General features: G+C 53.6%; 8 protein-coding genes across 8 annotated transcripts; 4 read left to right on the top strand and 4 right to left on the bottom strand.

The window, feature by feature from the left end:
- Positions 1-60: 60 nt before the first annotated feature.
- On the bottom strand, positions 61-1,152 carry Z517_10328 (uncharacterized protein; the record flags this gene model as incomplete). Its single annotated transcript, XM_013423940.1, has 2 exons — positions 61-976; positions 1,031-1,152. 2 exons carry the CDS (start codon positions 1,150-1,152, stop codon positions 61-63), a joined length of 1,038 nt encoding a protein of 345 aa, XP_013279394.1.
- A 1,072-nt stretch (positions 1,153-2,224) lies between these two features.
- On the top strand, positions 2,225-3,619 carry Z517_10327 (uncharacterized protein; the record flags this gene model as incomplete). The annotated part of the gene is made up of 1 exon (XM_013423939.1): positions 2,225-3,619. One exon carries the CDS (start codon positions 2,225-2,227, stop codon positions 3,617-3,619), a length of 1,395 nt encoding a protein of 464 aa, XP_013279393.1.
- A 1,439-nt stretch (positions 3,620-5,058) lies between these two features.
- Positions 5,059-6,864, bottom strand: Z517_10326 (uncharacterized protein; the record flags this gene model as incomplete). Its single annotated transcript, XM_013423938.1, has 2 exons — positions 5,059-6,529; positions 6,584-6,864. The coding sequence occupies 2 exons, from the start codon at positions 6,862-6,864 to the stop codon at positions 5,059-5,061; spliced, it is 1,752 nt and encodes a 583-aa protein (XP_013279392.1).
- Positions 6,865-8,344: 1,480 nt separating this feature from the next.
- Z517_10325 (aspartyl aminopeptidase) lies at positions 8,345-9,920 on the top strand (the record flags this gene model as incomplete). Its single annotated transcript, XM_013423937.1, has 2 exons — positions 8,345-8,473; positions 8,526-9,920. 2 exons carry the CDS (start codon positions 8,345-8,347, stop codon positions 9,918-9,920), a joined length of 1,524 nt encoding a protein of 507 aa, XP_013279391.1.
- A 572-nt stretch (positions 9,921-10,492) lies between these two features.
- Z517_10324 (uncharacterized protein) lies at positions 10,493-11,506 on the top strand (the record flags this gene model as incomplete). The annotated part of the gene is made up of 2 exons (XM_013423936.1): positions 10,493-10,558; positions 10,640-11,506. 2 exons carry the CDS (start codon positions 10,493-10,495, stop codon positions 11,504-11,506), a joined length of 933 nt encoding a protein of 310 aa, XP_013279390.1.
- Positions 11,507-11,630: 124 nt separating this feature from the next.
- Z517_10323 (uncharacterized protein) lies at positions 11,631-12,503 on the bottom strand (the record flags this gene model as incomplete). The annotated part of the gene is made up of 1 exon (XM_013423935.1): positions 11,631-12,503. The coding sequence occupies one exon, from the start codon at positions 12,501-12,503 to the stop codon at positions 11,631-11,633; it is 873 nt and encodes a 290-aa protein (XP_013279389.1).
- A 1,996-nt stretch (positions 12,504-14,499) lies between these two features.
- Positions 14,500-16,359, top strand: Z517_10322 (uncharacterized protein; the record flags this gene model as incomplete). Its single annotated transcript, XM_013423934.1, has 1 exon — positions 14,500-16,359. The coding sequence occupies one exon, from the start codon at positions 14,500-14,502 to the stop codon at positions 16,357-16,359; it is 1,860 nt and encodes a 619-aa protein (XP_013279388.1).
- Positions 16,360-17,334: 975 nt separating this feature from the next.
- Z517_10321 (uncharacterized protein) lies at positions 17,335-19,005 on the bottom strand (the record flags this gene model as incomplete). The annotated part of the gene is made up of 1 exon (XM_013423933.1): positions 17,335-19,005. One exon carries the CDS (start codon positions 19,003-19,005, stop codon positions 17,335-17,337), a length of 1,671 nt encoding a protein of 556 aa, XP_013279387.1.
- Positions 19,006-19,358: the final 353 nt, after the last annotated feature.

The raw sequence follows: 19,358 nt of genomic DNA, 5'->3' as shown, positions 1-19,358 counted from the left end.
TATCCGATCAGATGGTAACATTGTTATCATTCTCGGTGACTGGCGAGCAACATCTCGTCGTCACTCGTCCTGAATTTTGACCACGACCTTGCGCGAACCACCCGCGCCGGAGCGCTGGTGCTCATAGGCCTTGATAGCATCCTCGAAGCCAGTGCCGATCACTTCATATTCAGCCGGGACTAGCTTGCCCGCCTCAATCAATGCAGTAATGACGGGAATGTATGCCTCGATCTTTTTGTTCAACTCGGCCTCCTCGGGTCGCCCAACGCCGCCAAATTTGATGGGATGGGATTTCGCCCCTTCAAAATCAGGGATTGGAGTCCAGTCATTGGTGGTCGCAAAGCTCCTCTTGTTGCTCTTGGATGCCTTGAACAGTTCTTTGGCCGTGACTGGGTCATCTGCCGCAACGGCATCAAAGATGCGAGAAATCTCGCCCGAGGTGGCGCCCACAACTTCCTTGACCTGTTCCTCAATGGGCTTCTTGTAGTCGAATGTCACGGCGCCCAAACCCTTCACCTCGGCTGCCGACTTGGTTGAGCAAGAGGCAGCGACCTTGTAACCACTTGCCTTGGCCAGCTGGATGGCACATTTACCGACACTGCTGGCGCCGCCCAGGACGACGATCCATTCGTCCCGAGGTCCAGGAAGATTGTTTGGATCAGGGAGAGGGACATCGAGACTGTCGAACAATGCCAGACAAGCAGTTTCAGTTCCCACTCCCAAGGTAACAGCTTCAGGCAGGGAGATATTCTTTGGCTTGGGAATGGTGACAGGCGCATCCATCAGGAAGTACTCTTGACCAGCAGCATATCCCGGGGTTCCAAGTCTGGTGCAGCCGAACACATGATCCCCTGCTTTGAATCCATATTTGGATGCTGCCTCACTTCCCACCTCGATCACAACGCCGGCCGCGTCCACGCCCAGCACAAGAGGCCAATCGACCACGAGAAGACCATAAGCGGCCATGAAGGTGTCACTAGAGCCGGTTGATCAGTCCACGAAAGAATACTTCTGAGGCAGGGCTACCTACACAGGGTTAATGGCCACCCAGATGGACTTGACAAGGAGTTGATTGGGCCCTGGGGACGGCTTTTCAAGGGTTTCGACGACCTTGGGCTGGGCGCCGGCGCTTTCAAAGACTACACCCTTCATGATTGAGGCGTGGGAAATCTGACGGCAATGTTGGTAAGAGAGAGAATGTAAGTTCGGTGGTGGACGCGATGTTCGAGGTTTCTTGACATCAATTTACAGCCCGATGGTTTGCTTACCTTTATAGGCGACACGCTGGGAGGCAGGCTGGTTGTTCTCTCAACAGGCAGAAACAAACATACGTGGGATACTTGTTCCCTGCAACGAAGAGCAAATAGAAGGCTGCGTTTGTAACGGGCGGTCTCCTTGCAGAGCGGTGTCTGGTCGAGTAGATTGCAGCAAGTTTATCAGAGGTGAGGCTAGATCTCTTGATACGTCGGATACATCACCATCTTGCTGAAAGCGTGCTCTGGATTTGGCTATCACTGAATGACTTAGCGACATATACCGCGATAGCGCGAGGCAATCAACGACAAGACGCGGCACGCTTCGTATTCAGTGAATACGAGGCAATACCAAAGAGGGGCAAAATGCCAAAGCTTCTTCTTGGGTTGTGTGCACAGTCAGCTTGACCGAAGCTTGCATTTGTGTACCAATTCGGTCTTTTTGGGGAATGCCATCCCGCTTGTCAATGGATATGTTTTTCAGAGTTGTTCTGCCTCGTATTCGAGGTGCATGAAGGAAGTATAGTCTGTTGAGAGTCGCTGGTGTGAAGTGAATGGAGGTATTCGTTCAGCTCTGATAGTCTAAATTTTGCTGAGGCATCTTCGTGCTTGATCAAGGGTTTGTAAGTTGCATGTATCGAGGATGTAGTGGAGAAGAGTAAAGACGTTGAGCGACGACGAGGTACAAATATGGAGTAGGTATACCCTGTACCTGGTATAGGTGAGCGGAACTAAAAGCGGCGATGGCTGATTACCCCAAGCGACACTCCGTAGCAAGCTCCGCTCGGAGCTCGTCACTTGTTCACCTTGTCCTCAACAATTCGCCGTCCGCCCATTTTCCTCAATCACGTCTGTCTCGTCCACTACCCTTTTGGCGCTGCGTCGCGCTTCCTTGAGGACATTCGACACAATACCCTTGGATTCCACCTCCCCCTCCTCCCGTTTGTCAGAGACGCAACAATCGCCTCGCAATGGCTGGCCGACAGTCAGTCCGACTTCTGGCCCGGCAGGTCACCTCGACCCAATGCTCCTCCTTCTCACGCTCCCAACATCATGCCCGGAGAGCATTCTCTTCCACACCTTCCTCCCTCGCAGCCCATAATTTCACCATGCCCGCCATGTCCCCGACAATGACCGAGGGCAACATCTCGAGTTGGAAAGTCAAAGAAGGCGACTCCTTCTCCGCCGGAGACATTCTCCTTGAAATCGAGACGGACAAGGCTTCCATGGACGTGGAGGCCCAGGACGACGGTGTCATGGCCAAGATCTTACAAGGGGACGGTTCGAAAGCGGTCAAAGTCGGCACGAGGATCGCTGTCCTTGGTGACCCGGGAGATGATGTCTCGAGTCTAGAGATCCCGCCGGACGATTCGAAGCCCGTGCAGTCGGAAGCAGATAATGTGAAGGGCGGAGCAGATTCGAAATACGAGACGTCTGGAGTGGAAAAGGAGACACCGGGCACACCGCAAAACAAGAGGCCGACAAAGGACAAGCCGAAAACGAGTCCAACTGGGCCAGGCCAGAACCCCAAATACCCTCTGTATCCTTCAGTCATCGCTCTCGTCCACGAGAACCACATTTCGGACGACGACGTTGCCAAAATCCCAGCGACGGGACCGAATGGGAGACTATTGAAAGGCGACGTGCTCGCATATTTGGGCACTATCGACCCGGACTACCCAGCCTCGCAATCCAAGCGTATCGAGCATATGACGCATCTTGACCTCAGCAACATCAAAGTCCTCCCTACAACTCCTAAGACGGCCGCAAAAGCCACTGGGAGCGCCGCAGCAGTAGCCGAAGAGAAAATCCCACAGGTCACTGGCGTCAGCATCACTGTCTCGCTCGCCGAAGTGCTGAAAGTGCAGAAACGAATCAGAGACACCTTGGGCGTGACGGTGCCCCTCTCGACTTTCCTCGCCCGTGCTGTTGATCTGGCCAATGATGATCTCCCTAAGCCCAAGAATGCAAAGCCGTCGGCAGATGACCTCTTCAATGCGGTCCTCGGGCTAGACACGATACCCACGACATCTAGAGGAACATATCTCCCACAGATCGACGCCTTTCCCGTTGTCCCTTCCAGAGAAGGCCCGGCTACATCACTCGCACACTCACCTCGCGTTTCCACCTCTACAGCCAAGAAGATCGATATCATCGATGTCCTGTCCGGCAAAGTCACCCCCAAAAGAGCGGCTCCCTTCTCCTCGTTCTCGGCGTCGATCCCAGGCCGAACACTAAGCACAGCCGACGGTGCCGTGAATGTGTTCAGCCTGACGGTCCCCGTGGGCGAAGAGAAGAGGGCACGTACCTTTTTGGAGAGGGTCAAGACTGTGCTGCAGGTCGAGCCAGGGAAGCTGGTGCTGTAATTGTACCCACCTATCTACCTCTTATGTCTTTTTTCAGGTGAAGTCTGAGCTAGGGCACGGCTAAGGGTTACTGTTGTCAACCAGAATTCCATAATAGATCCATATCATTTTTTTTTGGGAGGAGGCGGCAGCGGATTTGGGTCGTTTGATATGGCTCCTTTTTGTTGTGCTGTAGTATAGCGATGCGACGGGGCGGGCCATCGACATTGGATAGTGATAGAAAAAGGAAGTGCACTTTTGAGCGAGCGGATACGGAGTACTGGAAACACCTACCTAGGTATGCAGGCACAGATGCTATTGTATGTGTGTGTGTGTGTGTGTGTGTCAAAGAGAAAAGGCCTTGTGTAGTTATATGTACGTAGTCGTCTCTTCCCTCCCTCCCTGCCTGAGAGAGATGAGAAAGATGGTATTTCTCCCGAGGAGTCTTGTATTGTCCCATTCGTTCTGTGCCCAAAACCATCAGGATCGCTCATATGTACTCGTGCGAGTACTCGGTAGATATCTGAGATACCTAGGTAGGCTGGCAGGGTAGAACCAGGTCCTGTACCGCATACCGTGAACTTGGTAAAAGTGTACGAGGTACCGAGTACACTCGATGGACCCACCTTCCGATCTATGTACTCGTGTGATATATCCCGAGTCATAACCAGCTGCTGTTTGGTGGTCACGTACTGGTCACCCATCGCCTACTCTACTCCAGAGAGCTGCAACAAAGAAACAAATTACTGCTCGGTTGGCTCAATTCGGTTTTTGAATTCTCTGCTCTGTCTTCCGAGGTTTGTTACCTATGGTGGCCCCCTACAACATGGTCGGGCTTTTGTGCCTCAATCCTGGAGCACCTCCCGAAGAGAGCGAGTCCCGCCTCCTGAGACCTGAGAGACGCCTGCGTTCCCCTCCCAACTATATGACCTCGCTTGACCAATGATCCCGAGTAACCGTGGGCGCCGCGCTTGCAAAAAAAAAAAAAATCAATGGAATCCCAATTCGCTCAAGCTAGTTCGTTGAAGCCAAGGTAGGCCCCATCATCTGCGCAAAGATCTCTGTCACAAAGTCCTCCACCATCAGATCGTGGTAAAGCCTCATGATACTGTCCAGCTTGGGCAAGATTGGTCGCTCGCTGGTTCTGGTGCTGATTTTGATTCTGACATGACCTTCATGCTCGCTAACAAGAAACAATATAATCATCGCCGTCATCCCATCTGTCTGTAGAGATTAGCTCGTGGGTTGTATGGCGTAAAAACTTTCTGCTGTACAGTTTTTTTGTCGTGTGGATTCAAGACGTCGTAACAAATTCGAGTCGTTCCGGGACGGCTTCGTAAGAGGTTCACCTTAATAGGAACAAAGAATGTCGGTTGGTTCGTGGGTATGGCCAGGCATGATCGTCATATAGCTAGACAGTGCAGACAAGGTCGTTGCAACGACTGGGGTGAGTGACTCCTTCACCGAATCGCACCCCAGTCACCCAGTCGTCCAGCAATGCCGTCGCTGTTCCTCCCTTCGTTCCCTTTCTTGCCAAACACTCTCCAGAATCGAAGTGTCTCATCACCGGCTCCAGTCACAACGGTGGTCCCATCTGGACTCGTGCTCAGGTAAAGGACACGGAAGGTGTGTCCAGTCAGACTGACAACCTGCTCCATCTTTGGATACTTCCACACCACGATCTGGTTCTGGCTGTAACCGTGAGTGCTGACGATTTCGTCACTATTCTTGCTCCAGGCTAAGTTGCACACTTGACTTCCTGTGTCGACCTCCTTGATGAGAGACCCATTTGCTGTGTTCCAAAATTTGATCGACCGATCTGCCGTTCCACCACCAGAAGCCAACAGGTGATGTTGATGGGGGCTCCAAGCAATCGCCTTGACCGCTGCAACATGGTTCGAGAATCGATACAAAGGTGTCTCGGAGAGTTTATCCCAAACGCAGAGCTTGTTGTCGTTACCACCTGACGCAAGCTGACCATCTTCAGTGTTCCACCGAAGGCCGCAAACTTCTTGCTTGTGACCTGCCAACCTTCGCAGATACTGGTCGGGACTGCGGACATCCCGATGGTATATTAGTCGATCGCGCGACCCAGAAGTCAAGATGTGATCATTCCATGCGAGCGCTCCGACTCGCGCCGAGTGGCCAGTCATTGTCCTTAGCCTTCTAGACTTCTCAGCATCGTATATCTGGACGAACCCCTTGTGTGTTCCAATCGCCAGATGGGACCCTCGCTGGATCCACGCCACAGATGTCACCAAATCATTGTCAGGCAGCTTGCATAACTGTGTGACTTTGCCAGTAGCACTGTTCCACATGTAGACACATGATCCCAGCCCTACACCGAGGATGTTCGCCGACCCCCAGTCCACCAGATTCAGATAGAAGTCGTCCGCCAACTCGGGAGCGTCCAGCACTTTGTAGGGGACTTTGGCAATCGGTCGAGGCTGCTTCCGCGGTGTCTGCAAGATGGACTGTGAGGAGTAGTTGATGGGCGATATCGAGTACAAATCCGATCTCGCATTCAGGTTTATGATTCCAAGATGTTTTCCGGTTCGAGATGAGGGAGTGGGATGGCCCGATCCGATCACTTTCTGCGGAGACTTGTAGGAGAACATGTTCTTGTGGGGGGTAGTAGGGGTGATAGAGGCAGGAGGCATGGATGATATCGAGGGTTGGCCCGGAGGGGTTTGACGTCGGCCAAACAGTTCATCTGGGGACAGAGATCTGTAGTCTTGCGGAACCGAATCACCCATCAGCTCGTTGCGTAGGACTTTTGAATAAGTTCTGTTCGCTTCTTCCGTCCGTTGAAAGTGGAGTTCGCCATGAGGGGTCTTCTTCTTGGATCTCGAAGGCGTCGCCGGTGAGGCATCGTCATGCAACAAGCTGTAACTTGCTTGCAGGTCCTGTCCATCTCGGTTTGGTATGAATCTAAGAACATAATCAGTTTCACCAGAGCAAGCGACCGCATCTCTAGAAGCTCACCGATCCCCATAAATCCGCTGTCTCTTGCGGCTAGGACTGCGACCTGGGGTTCTGTCTCGCGGTCTTCCAGCATTCTCAAGTTCTTTTAACCTTCGATTCAGGGCATCGGCTTCCATGGCCTCGGTGGCTCGTTGGATGGCAGACATTCTTTCCTCGGTATGTCCAAAGCGCTTGGATGATATCGTTGGTGGAGTCTTGGAACCAACTGGGGTTGGCAATGTTGGAGTAATGGGACGTTCAGATGTGTCGATCACAAGGGAAGCTGTAGAATCGTCCGCCATGATGGGTGTTGTGACAAAAGGCAGTGGGAGGTGACGACTTGGTCGGTGATTTTATGATCGGGTAACGTTGTTGGCGTGAAGTACCAAGGTGACGGACATGTGACGTTAAGTAAAGCAGAGGACAACAGTTCGCAAAGTCGCCGCCAATGTCGGTGGTGAGAGTTGTTGATGGCCTCCGCAACCGCGACCCGTTTGCTGTTTTGTCGCCCTGAGCCAATTGTCTATCTGCGCGGGATCGCAAAAGAGGGGGTCGTGGTCCAACTAAATACAGAGCATTGTGAGGTAGATCCAGGGCAGAGTACTGCAGAAGATGAATGTCGTAGATGTCAATGTGTCGTGACTGAGGCAGGGGACTGTAGTGAAATTGAGATGCGCAATCTGTGATGGACTTTGACATGAGGATGAATGCGGACAACCAGGGAATCAGGGACAAGGACTTGCGTGACTGGCCACTCGCAGCTCCCGCCGCTTCTGGAGCTTGCCAAGCGATTGACACACCCGAGCGCGTTGCCTAGATCGGGTTTTAACTGGGCTCGGTGCCATTTAATGGGGGGCTTTTGCGGGTAGGCATACCTATTACCTGGTGTTAGGGGTGCTTTCACAACGGACCACCCCCAGTCTGCTCTCTATGTACCCGGTATGTATACGGGCCAGGTACTCGGTACACGGGCAAACGGGCCAGAGGATTTTGTATGGGGAATATCTCGTATAGGTCACTATACCATTGGACTCCAACGAATTGCCTCGATTATACATGCACACACCTCCATGCCAAGTACATGAATTCAGCAGTTTCCATTCACCCCTATGAAGCTACCTATGTATGTACTCCGTAGGTACCTGGGCATTGCAGCAAGGGGGAAGAGAAACCTCTACTCCTGCGACTAGCTTCCTGCAGGAAAATCCTCGACCAAAAGCACTTTACGCGGCCACAACATTGACCCTGCACGAGATGTCAACAATCGCGTCTCTTTGTGATCGGGCGGCAAGGAGAGCACAAGACTTAGTTTGACAGTGTCATCATTGTTGTCATTGGCATTCATTGTATCATGGTCTCGGAGTCGCCCGATCCTTCTTGTCGCCTTCCAAATGGCTTCTCCCTGTTTGAGAATCCCTTGCGGGCACGAGATTGATTCGACCAGAGCCGTGTTTCAGGTGGATAAGAAATCCCCTAAGCTGGACCTGGCTCACTTCGGTGCGATTGGCATCTGCAAGGCTCGCGGTCGATCAATCCACCAGCGGTGAAACCGGGAGCTTGGACCATCTAGTAGTTAATCCTCGTACATGCGCCAAACTGCGTACGAGTAGACGCCCTTCCCCAGATTCACGAATCACCATACGATTCCTCGGTACCTCGTAATCAGTGGACTTGAAGCTGTCGCCAGAACAATCTCATCAACAGCCCAGCGCTGGGACTTTTCGCATGCTTCAGCGAGCTATCTTTCGACAAGGCCCTTCAACCGCTAGACTCTATTCAAACATGGCCACCATCAATGTCAAAGCTGCAGCCACCGATTTCCTTGACTTTGTCAACGCGTCCCCGACACCCTTCCATGCTGTCAAGTCCATCAAGGAACGACTGACCTCGGTGGGATTCAAGCAGATCAAGGTCAGTGCAGTCTACCCACACTCCGTTCCACCCTTCTCACTCTTGTCTACAGGAAAAAGATTCCTGGTCCTCGACGTGTCTGCCTGGTGGGAAATATTTCCTCACTCGAAATGGATCGACCATCGTCGCATTTGCAATCGGCAAGAAGTGGAAGCCTGGCAACCCCATTTCGATGGTCGGTGCCCATACCGATTCGCCGTGTCTGCGCATCAAACCTGTGAGCAAGAAACAGGGCGACGGGTTTCTGCAAGTGGGTGTTGAAACATATGGAGGTGGGCTATGGCATACTTGGTTCGATCGCGATTTGGGTGTTGCGGGCAGAGTAATGGTCAGAGGTAGCGACGGCAACGTCGTTCAAAAGCTGGTCCATATCAAGAAACCCATCCTCCGCATTCCCACACTCGCTGTCCACCTAGATCGACAGGAGACGTTCTCCTTTAACAAAGAAACTCAGCTTTTTCCCATTGCTGGTCTAATAGCTGCCGAACTCAAACGCCAGGATGACAAGAAGAGCAAAAGCGACACGGAAGAGGAAGAGCGAGATAGACCGTTCACTCCTTTGAAGGCAATGACAACAAGACATCACCCTCACATCGTCGAGGTGATTGCCGCAGATGCCGGTGTTTCGGCTGAGGAGATTATTGATTTTGAGATTGTGCTCTATGACACTCAAAAGGCATGCTTGGGAGGTCTCTTGGACGAGTTCATCTTTTCTGCGAGGCTGGATAACCTGAACCAAACCTACTGTGCGACGATGGGCTTGATTGATTCATTAAAATCTACGTCGGCGCTCGACGACGAGTCCTCAATACGCCTCATTGCATGTTTCGACCATGAGGAGATTGGCAGTATGACTGCCCAGGGAGCCTTTTCCATGATGCTGCCAGCCATCATTCGCCGACTCTCTGTTCTGCCATCCTCATCATTTGTGGGAGAGGATTCGGAAGAATCTTACGACCACGCCAGCGATCCAGAGTTGTCCACTGCTTACGAGCAAACTCTTTCGAGCTCTTTCCTGCTCTCGGCAGATATGGCTCACTCTGTCAATCCCAACTATGGGGCCAAGTATGAATCCGATCACCGACCAGAGATGAATCAAGGCCCCGTTATCAAGATCAATGCGAATGCGAGATACGCCACCAACTCACCTGGTATAGTACTGCTTCAGGAGGTCGCGCGAAAAGCGGCCAAAGTCATCGACAGCGATCCAGAGGGAGTGCCGCTGCAGTTGTTTGTTGTGCGAAACGACTCCAGCTGTGGAAGCACCATTGGTCCGATGCTGTCTGCTCATCTGGGTGCTCGCACGCTCGATCTCGGGAATCCACAACTTTCGATGCACAGCTGCCGCGAAACTGGAGGCGCAGATGATGTTCACCATGCTATCAGATTATTCAGCAGCTTTTTCCAGCATTATTCTGCTCTGGAGAAAACGATTCTGGTTGACTGAGTGGTTTGGAAAGCATATTGACTGACAAAGGCGACATTCAGTGAAACACCTGTGTCAGAGGGAGGAGGATGCCAAGATTCCTCCATGGTGTAAAGAGCTTGAGGCATGAGAAGCCAGCGTTCAATTCCGTGCGAGACAGATCCTCGAGGTCGAGCAGCAAGCCGCTCTGCACAAAACATTGATCAATCCTGAACAGGCAACATCCTCAGCTTGGAGGTTTTCAGCATGGTGTTGGATATGCTGGTGACTGTCTGGCTCTGTCTGCGCCTGGCCACAGGATGGATCTGGGCCGCCTAGAACACAGGATTACGAGTTCTCCGTGGCATCCTCTAGGTTCAGGAGCATGTATCAAGTAGACCTTTAGTTTCCTTTAGGCAAAAGGAAGAGGCTGTGAGGAAAGATGCGGGGTTCCGGTGTACATCTCCAACCCAAATATTTTCTCAATGATATAAGTTCTGTCCCGAGTAGATGGCCCGCACTGTCCATTACGACCAAGATTGGTATTCAACCTTTGCCCGTCCGACTACTTCTCGCACCCTCCCTGCGACCACCTCCTGGCTCCTGGCGCAGACATGACCACGCCTAAATACATTGCGGGCAACAAGGATGCAATCCGCCAATTCATAGACAGGTTCGATGTCCGTGCCCGCTCTTCGTCGGCGAAGGCTGCTTCAGTCCTGTGCCTGAACTCCATGTTAACGCGAATGTCGTCGGCATAGGTCTTCCTCATCGACTGCGATGGCGTCCTCTGGTCCGGAGACCACGTATTCCCGGGGGCCGTGTCCACGTTGGAGATGCTGCGGCAGAAGGGCAAGCGGGTCGTCTTCGTGACCAACAACTCGACAAAGTCCAGGCAGGACTACCAGAAAAAGCTCGAGGGCATGGGCATCCCGGCGAGCGCCGAGGAGGTGTTTGGCTCGTCATACTCGGCCGCCATCTACATCTCCCGGATACTGCCCCAATCGCACCCACAGCTCAAGCAGAAGAAGAAGGTCTTTGTGGTGGGCGAGGCGGGCATCGAGACCGAACTCCAGTCCGAGGGCATCCCGTACCTGGGCGGGACAGACCCGGCGTACCGACGGGACATCACGCCCGAGGACTACAAGTTCATGGCGGCGGGCGACCCCAAGGCACTCGATCCCGAGGTTGGCGTGGTGCTGGTGGGCTTGGACTTCCACTTCAACTACCTCAAAATGTGCTACGCGTTCCAGTACATCCGGCGTGGGGCCATCTTCCTGGCCACCAACATGGACTCGACCCTGCCGTCGGCGGGCTCGTTCTTCCCGGGCGCCGGGTCCATCTCGGCGCCCCTGATCAAGATGCTGGGAGGCCAGGAGCCCATGGCCTTTGGCAAGCCGAACCAGGCCATGATGGACGCCATCGAGGGTAAGTTCCAGTTCGACCGGAGCAAGGTGTGCATGGTGGGTGACCGCGCCGACACGGACATCAAGTTCGGCATCGAGGGTAAACTCGGAGGTACCTTGGGTGTGTTGACGGGGGTCGCGACGAAGAAGGATTTTCTCGAGGGTGATGTCCGACCCGCGTATTATGTGGATGCCTTGAACGATCTTTTGGAGGTTGCATGATTGTCTTTTTTTACCTGGTCGCCCGAAAGATGAATCGTAGCCAGGGTTTCTCTACGAGGAGGGAGCAAACGAGAACGATTAGAGTCTGCCCTTCCCCCAAGGCTTTAGACCTACCGAGGCAGCGTCAAAGCTCACAGTAGAGTCTCGACACTCTCGTCAAGCGTCTTCCGTCCGTAGCCGTCGCGTCCTGAGTCGCTTCCTCTGTGAAGTTGCTCGCCCTCCCCACCCAAGTGCCGACGTCCTGATCCCCAAAGTAGGCGTAACGCTCGATCCACGGGCACGCCTCCAACCAGGGCACCGCCTCCCTGATGAAGGCCTCGACCTCGTCGACGCGGGCCTCGCCATCGCCCATGCGCGAGCAGGCGAACTCGTTCACCCACACGGGCAGGCCGTACGTGGCGTGCATGTCCTCGAGGAAGGACCTCATGTCCGCGAACCGCGGGCCGTACCAATGCAGCACTAGGAAATCGATCTCGTGCGCGCCGTCCAGGAGGGAGAGGAAGGTGTTCAACCAGGGTTTGCTCCTCGACACGTCGCTGCTCATGCCGGGGCTGCCCAGGCGGAGGTTGAATTTCTTCTTCGCGGGCACGACGACGTCGGTCCACAGCCTGGCCGCCTCGTCGGCGGGCAGGTTGGCCTGGTCGGGGATCTCGGGCTCGTTGAACCCCAGCAGCGCCGAGGTCTGGATCCCGCGGTTCTGCAGGATGTCCGTCAGGAAAGGGTCGAGTTGGTCGCGCGCCGTGGCCGCCGTGCGCACGCAGGGGACCCATTCCACCCCGGCGGGCACAGAGTCCGGAACCCAGCATTCCCAATTGAATATCCACGAGATCTTGCCCGCTCGCGCGTGCGGCTCGTAGAGTGCGAAGTGCGTGCTGGGCTGGTTCCAGGGCCACCCTAGTCCACGCTTGCGGCTGCGTGGATGGTGGGCAGATGCTACGAGGTTGGAGGAGAGGGCTTTGGGTTTTGGTGGAGGGGGTGGCGGTCTGGCTTTCTGCATGGCTCGTTTTGATCTGGTATCTAGAGAGCACTCGAGGTGTGATGGAGGGGAGGTGTCGTGATAGAATGTTCCGTTCGTTCGTTACAGAAATATGTGCTTGGGACGTACAGTTACAAGGATGAGGATGTGTGGTTGGCGAGTTGAGAGGCTGAACTCAAGTGCCTCTGATGCGTTGTACATACGCAGCCTTGTCATTTTTCCCTCACCATTGACCATCCATCACATATAAACCACCGATCACGAGCACGAACGGGCGAAATGGAAACCCCCTCCTGGCCAGTCCCCGAATCCTCCAAGCCAGTTCGTTATTTCGCGATCGGATCGAACCAGTCAGGACCGGTCATCTGAGGCTTGGTGACCACTCGCCAGATACATATCTCCCTCCCACGAAGCCGACGTGAAACGTCCACATTCTGTACCTCATCACTTGCCATTTCGGAGCTGAGGAAAATATCAGGGATAATTTCCTTCGATAGACACAAGGATATGGGTGGAGAAGGAAAACGATATCCGGTTGTCGCGGCGCATCCCGGTCGTCTGGGGATGTTTAAATCAACAACCTCATGTTCTCAACGATCGCCTTCGACCGCATCTCTCAGTTGTGGTCTGTGTCGACTTCGATCTATGCATCAGGAGGGAATTATTCTCTTCTAAATCAATCTCAAGAGCATATGGAATGAATCAGTAGACTCTTGCAGGGTTCGCCATGTAAGGTGTACAACTACTCTCTGTCCTGTTGTCAGCCTCGCCCATAAGATGAATACTGCCAGTACCGACCACCACCATCCACACATATATTCTCCAAAGTCAAAACATAAAATCTCTTGCTCGTTATGAGTGTTAAAAAGGTCTACGCGATGGACCTTGACTCGAACCCCCTACCCATCTACCTGGCGGACAAAAGTGCAAAAAACTCAGACTTGTGAGAAAACCACCTGAGAGAGGAGTTTTTTTTTGTATGGCATTCACTTGGCTCGATCAATGCGATGCTCCCACCTATAGCTTCTCACAGGGTTCCTTAACACGCTCAAAGGCCCAAGTCACTATGATCCTGGACGCGGTCGCAAGACTATGAATTAGGGAGTTACCACCACCGCACACACCTGGGTGTGAGGGTGGATGGTAGAGCTCCTACATAGCCAATGCTCCGGCCCAGTCACTTCTAACATGAGACTTTTTGCGAACTAAGGAGATGAGGAAGACTGTGGACAAGCCTTACTGCAAACATTGGTTTCGCCGGTCGAATGTGATGACACTTTTGGCGTTTTTTATATTTATGGTGGAGGGATGGCTATGTGGATCTTCTGCTGGGTCAAGTGATACATACTAGCACTATGTGTCGATGTGACTTGGCGAGGGAAGTGTGTGATGCGCGGAATATGGCTTCTCACAAACGTGAGGTTTTCGACGGACGAGGCTGAGAGCAACTTCTTCCACCATCACCCAACCAAGTCATCCACACAGGACTTAGGATACAGCAGGCTATACAAGCCGGAATCTCACCTCCTGATGAGATGGTTCTGGATGGTATTCGTGGTGTTTCCACAAGCCATGAGCCATGGTGACAATATCAATGACCTCCAGCGTCCCCGAATCACCCTTGGACACAGTCAACGATCAACCATGTCCCTGTTTACCAAGCCATTTTCGTTTGATCGAGACAAGGAACGACCATCGACGCCTCCATTGCGCCGAATTGGCGATGCATACTCTGCATGACTACACCAACGACCGCCTGACACCCCTCTGTCACCCTGGGGGACCTACTGTTTGTCCACACGCGCCCAACCTGGCGAACAGCGCAAGGCATATATGCCAGAGGAGACCCCTATAGCCACAACGATGGATCCTTCGCCAAAATCGTCCTATAGTCCCCTAGACCAACAGCCTTTGCAAAATGAAAGCCCAACAGCCCTGTTTTCCAAGGGACTACGATGTCAGGCGTCAATGCTCAACAAGAGCCGCCCGCACATTCGGGGAATCAACCCAAACCACTATGACGAAGCTACCAGTCTTTGGGCGTTTTCCAGGTCCCGGGGAAAGCCACGACTCTGCTGGGAATGTTATCAGAAAGGAGGATGCATCTTGGACGGCATCGTCATGCCCCAAGAGTTCCCCATCGCCGGCGTCGAATATTCCCAGCCTCATCGTGTCAATTTCCGTATCCGACGAAGAGAATACTCGTGCGTCGCCTATTAGATCTGAACGGAGCGATACCTTGGTTTCGACCGGGCTGCACGGACCACATGCGACGAAATCTCCCGCATCAGGCTGGACGGGTGAGCAGTCTACTGCAAAGACCACAGAGTATGGGACCGGGGAGGACGAGGAGGAGGGAGAGGAGAAGGTCCACGAGGACCTTGTCCCAAACGTGGCTGGGTGCCCTGTCCGGGCGACTGCACGCAGTGTTTTACCGACGTTTTCGTCTCCCGAGCGTCTGGAACGCCGAGTCTTTGTTCCATGGGTTCGATATGCAGGTCCTCGCGAACGTGTGGTTCCGCGACAAAGAACCACATGGCTCGACCGCGCCGCTGGTTCCGACATCTCGACAATACCGGTTCCTCTAAATACGAGTCGGGAGTTCCAGTGGACTTCTCAACACGCGCGCTCACGATGCGAGTTCGTTTTCCCTCGAGAGGCCGGAGTCGTTGTCGCAGGTCCTCCCAGGTCCTCTTCTCTCAAATATACAAGAAGGAGGTTTCGTCGTGCTAGGTTGACTCGATCATGCAGTTCGGCATTGCCATCGAGAGTTCCTCCTTTGGTCGATTCCTCCCACGTTCACTATCATAGTCAAGCCACACCAGCACGGACAGTAGTCGCTGCTGCTAGATCACCAGATACAAGACTACAAGACGGTCATCACGCCATCCACGATCCAGCCACTATCGCCGTCAATAACAACAGCACCACCACACCTCCAAAAATGTCGAGCTACACCATGACCTGCTCCCCGATGTCCCCATGCCTGCTCACCCTGTCGCCGGTGGTGAGGATGCCGGCTGCACCGCCCCCGACCCTGGCTCAAGGCATTCAAAAGCGACCCTCTCGCAGCCAAGTGGACGAGGCGGACATGAACATCGACGACATCCTCTCGGCGCTCCCCATCGGCACACCTATCCCCTTAGCAAAAGGAAAAGAGCGGTGTCTGTCACCTGTTGAGACAATCCCCCCAACCCCGCCCTCTTCACCATTGTATGGTCGTCGAAGCCGAAGCTCGAGCACCTCGAGCAGCAGTGCGTCGAGCAGTGAAGACGGAGACCGAGGAGGCGGCGTCTGGCTCCGACGCGACCCATTCGTCTCCATTGTCTACCCAGGGCGAGGCGAGGCATCGCAGCCCCGCCCAGCGGAGCCTGACAACAAGCTCCTCGCCGCGCTGGTGGAGGACAGCGTGCCACACGACTCTGTCGACGACGCCGCCCTCGCCGACAAGGAACCTGATTTCGACGACGAAGACCTCGTCACGGTCGCCCTGGACGACCTCGCCAGCTACTGCCAAACGGCGAAGCTATGCCGGAAGCACCGCGTCCACATGCCCTGCGAGCGGGGCAAACGCGCGCGCGACGTCGACCACGGGCCCCTGCGCCAGCGCCGCGTCACCCGCCAAATCGACCTCCAGCAGGGCGCCTGGGTCGACGTCGAGGCCCGCGGCCTCTCGTCGCAGTACAACCAGTTCGGCGCCGTTGGCCAGCGCGTGACGGCTCGCGCAGTCCCGCCCCCGGTCCCGACCGTCCAGAACCACGAGAAGGTCGTGTGGAGGTCTCGCGGATGGACCGTGGTGCCGCACTCGGGGCCGGCGACGGCACTGCTGAAGGTGAAGGCGCAGCCATGGTTTCCCGAGGACCAGTATGGCTGCTAGAGGGGGTTGTCACCATTCCGCCTGAAGCGACTATGGGAGGTAGACTGTGCGAAGGAGTGTTATAGTAGTTTGAATAGCAGTGGGAGTGAGAGCCATGAGGGGCGAATATATGTGTGTGATAGAGAGAGAGAGAGAGAGGAATGGAGGAATATCCTTGAAAGGACAGAAATGTTAGAGGAAGCAAGGATATGCATATGCGCCCTTGAACCAAACAACTAGCCTAGGCTAGGCACATAGGTTACTACAACAACAATACAATAACTGTGACAATACTTTGATACAGAGCCACGGCCCACGTTCGTAATACTTCCGCTCAACTCACCTTCCCTTCCCTTCCTCTCTCCATCCGTCCGTCCATCCCTTGGCCAAAGAGCGAGTACATACCTTCGTCGACCGACTAGTCGATGACAATCGCAGCAGACTCCATGTACATACATATACGTGTTGTCATATACATGTATCGATTAATCATGGTCAAGCATACGTACCTCGGCTACCTAACATACATACATACATACATAGGCAGAGGACGAGAACAGACACATGGAACAGGCTCAGTCAGTCAGTTGGTTTTTCAGTTTTCAATTTTCAGTCCTCAGTATCAATTTTGATGTCAAACCTGCGTCCAATGAATATCGAATATTTTAACCAAAAAGTAGTTCATGACGCGCAAAACAAAAAGGGTATCAGTATCAGTCAAGCATCTACAAACGTTACAAGTAAGTAGGTCAGGTCAATCAAGACAATCTCATCAATCAACAAGACTCCAGTCAGCCAGGCCCTGTTGTCAAAACTCCCAGACACTAGAAATTTCATCTTCTTCACCGTGTCGAGTTCACAACGTCCTCCTCGTGCTGGTGGTCCCCTCATTCCCCTGGTCGGCAGGTCACAGCGCTTGTTGTGTCGATGCAAACGAACATTCCAACGTGTTCTTTTCCTGGCATCCTGACTGCTCTTTCTCTCGCTAGACGCAACTCACATTGTTGCCCCCGTGAGCGGCCCCGAAACATTCTTCCTATCCAAAATGTTGCCGTTCGCCTCATTCAGGATCTCGGCGCCCGTGGCCCTTGCGTTAGCTTCCAGATTCGGGTTGCTGTTTGCATCCCCGTTCTGCTGCGGGTGCCCTGTGTCGTCCAACAGTGGGATTTTGTCGATGGATTGCCTTTTCTCGTGTCTCCCGCTCGGATCCTCCTTTGTCGTACTCAAATTCACGTCCGAATCCACGGGCCCGTGCGGTGGACTAAACATTGCTCCCGGAGAGTTCTGCCATTTGGCCACGTCACGCTTCATCTGTTCCAGCTCTCTTTGGAATCGCTTGCCGAAGATGTCCATATAGTAATTCGCACCATTCCACACAGACCAGCTGAAAACGAACAACAAAAACAACGCGCTGGGCCATCGGTACCAGAACCATATCGGGCACGGGATTATCGTGAGGCAGGCGTACAGGTATTGAATCACCATAAACGCCGGCTCTTGTAGATAGTCTGGCAGAGAGTTGACCAGCCTGCCAATCCACGTGTTGGCGTACGAACGACGAAGCCACGTGAACGATGTGGGCCTTCCAGCAGCAATCTTCTCGGCACGCCGGACAGAGATGAAGAAGTGGTAGGACAATTGCCAGACCGCGTAGGGAATGGTAGCCCACAGGAGCATTGCGGCTAGTTCATAGTGTCCGGGGGAACCCTTTGCGCTGCATTTGATGGCATGCACGGCAGGAAAGCGTTTGAGCAGGTATTCGTCGGGGGTGAGGTGGACCATGCAGTGCAATGCCACCGGAGGCATAACGTGGATAAACAGGCTGGTAACTTTGTCCAGTGAATGGAATACCAGCGAGTTTCTCCACAGGACAATGGCAACGGCGTTGTTACCGTAGGCCAGACAGTAGGCGCTGATCAAGAGACGTTTTGAGCGAGGAAAGGCCCAGATGCTGCAGAGAACAAGGAAGTTGACAAAATAACACAGATCGGCCAAAAAGTAGTGATAGCCCTTGCGGTGGTAGGTGTAGGCTCGTATGGGCATGAAGTAGATGAGCTGGATCGTATACCACCAGTAGAAATACTGGGGTACAGCCCCTATCAGGTACCCACTGATGAAGACGTTGAGAACGGCGGAAATGAATGAAACCTTTTCGCGGATCGATATTGTAACCACTTCGTTCCATCTCTTGTTCAGATCATCCACCGACTTCTTCATGCGCGATCGATACCTGGCCAGCTGTTCGTCGGCCGGAGGAACTCGCTTGCGCCATTCGGCCACGGCGCGATCTTTCGCATTGTTGCCCGAGCTCCTTATCCTCTCCTGCTGGCGCGCCAGCTTCTCTTTCTGGGCCTGTATAGTCGCCTGCCATTTTTCGATCTTGGCCGGTAGAGCGAGATTGTCGAAGATGTCGAAAAAGGTGAGTTTATCGAGAGGAACCTCCCAGTCCTCCTGCAAAGATTGGCTACCCACGTAGGAGGGATTTCTGGAAAGGAGATATGGACTTCCAGGGCTGGACGACTGATATCCCGACTGATAACCCGGCGTCAAAGCACCTGTTAATGAGCCTGTGTGATCGGAACCAACACTACCAGCGATGTCGTGGGAGGTCATCTCATCTAGGGCGGTTTCCGTTTTGGAGTGAGGGATTGGTATAGGATCCGACATGGTTGAAAGATACAGCTAGAGAAGGTACATAGAAGAGTCGTAGGGAGTGGTAGGAAGAGGCGGCAAGGGATACAGAGCGCGAGTAGGAGGGAGGACGGGTTGCGGGAGAAAGTTGTAATGCAGGGCGGGATGCGTGGATCGGAGACCCTAGGATGATGCGATGGATACGCCGGGGGATGATTCTGCAGATGTTTATAGCAGGCCGGCGCAGGACAGAGGACACGCAGGCAAGAAATGGCGATGGTGCTATGCTGAGATGAATGGCACGTGCCAGATAACCAGCAACACCGGAGGCTCGAGGGTCATGCTGCCAAATGTGCACATGAGTCTTGTGAGAGAAGGTGTTTTGTCCT

This window comes from Fonsecaea pedrosoi (assembly GCF_000835455.1).
Source record: "Fonsecaea pedrosoi CBS 271.37 unplaced genomic scaffold supercont1.7, whole genome shotgun sequence".
NCBI lineage: Eukaryota > Fungi > Ascomycota > Eurotiomycetes > Chaetothyriales > Herpotrichiellaceae > Fonsecaea > Fonsecaea pedrosoi.
Note: the sequence above shows the minus strand (reverse complement) of the source record. Positions and strands in the feature narration are given on the sequence as shown.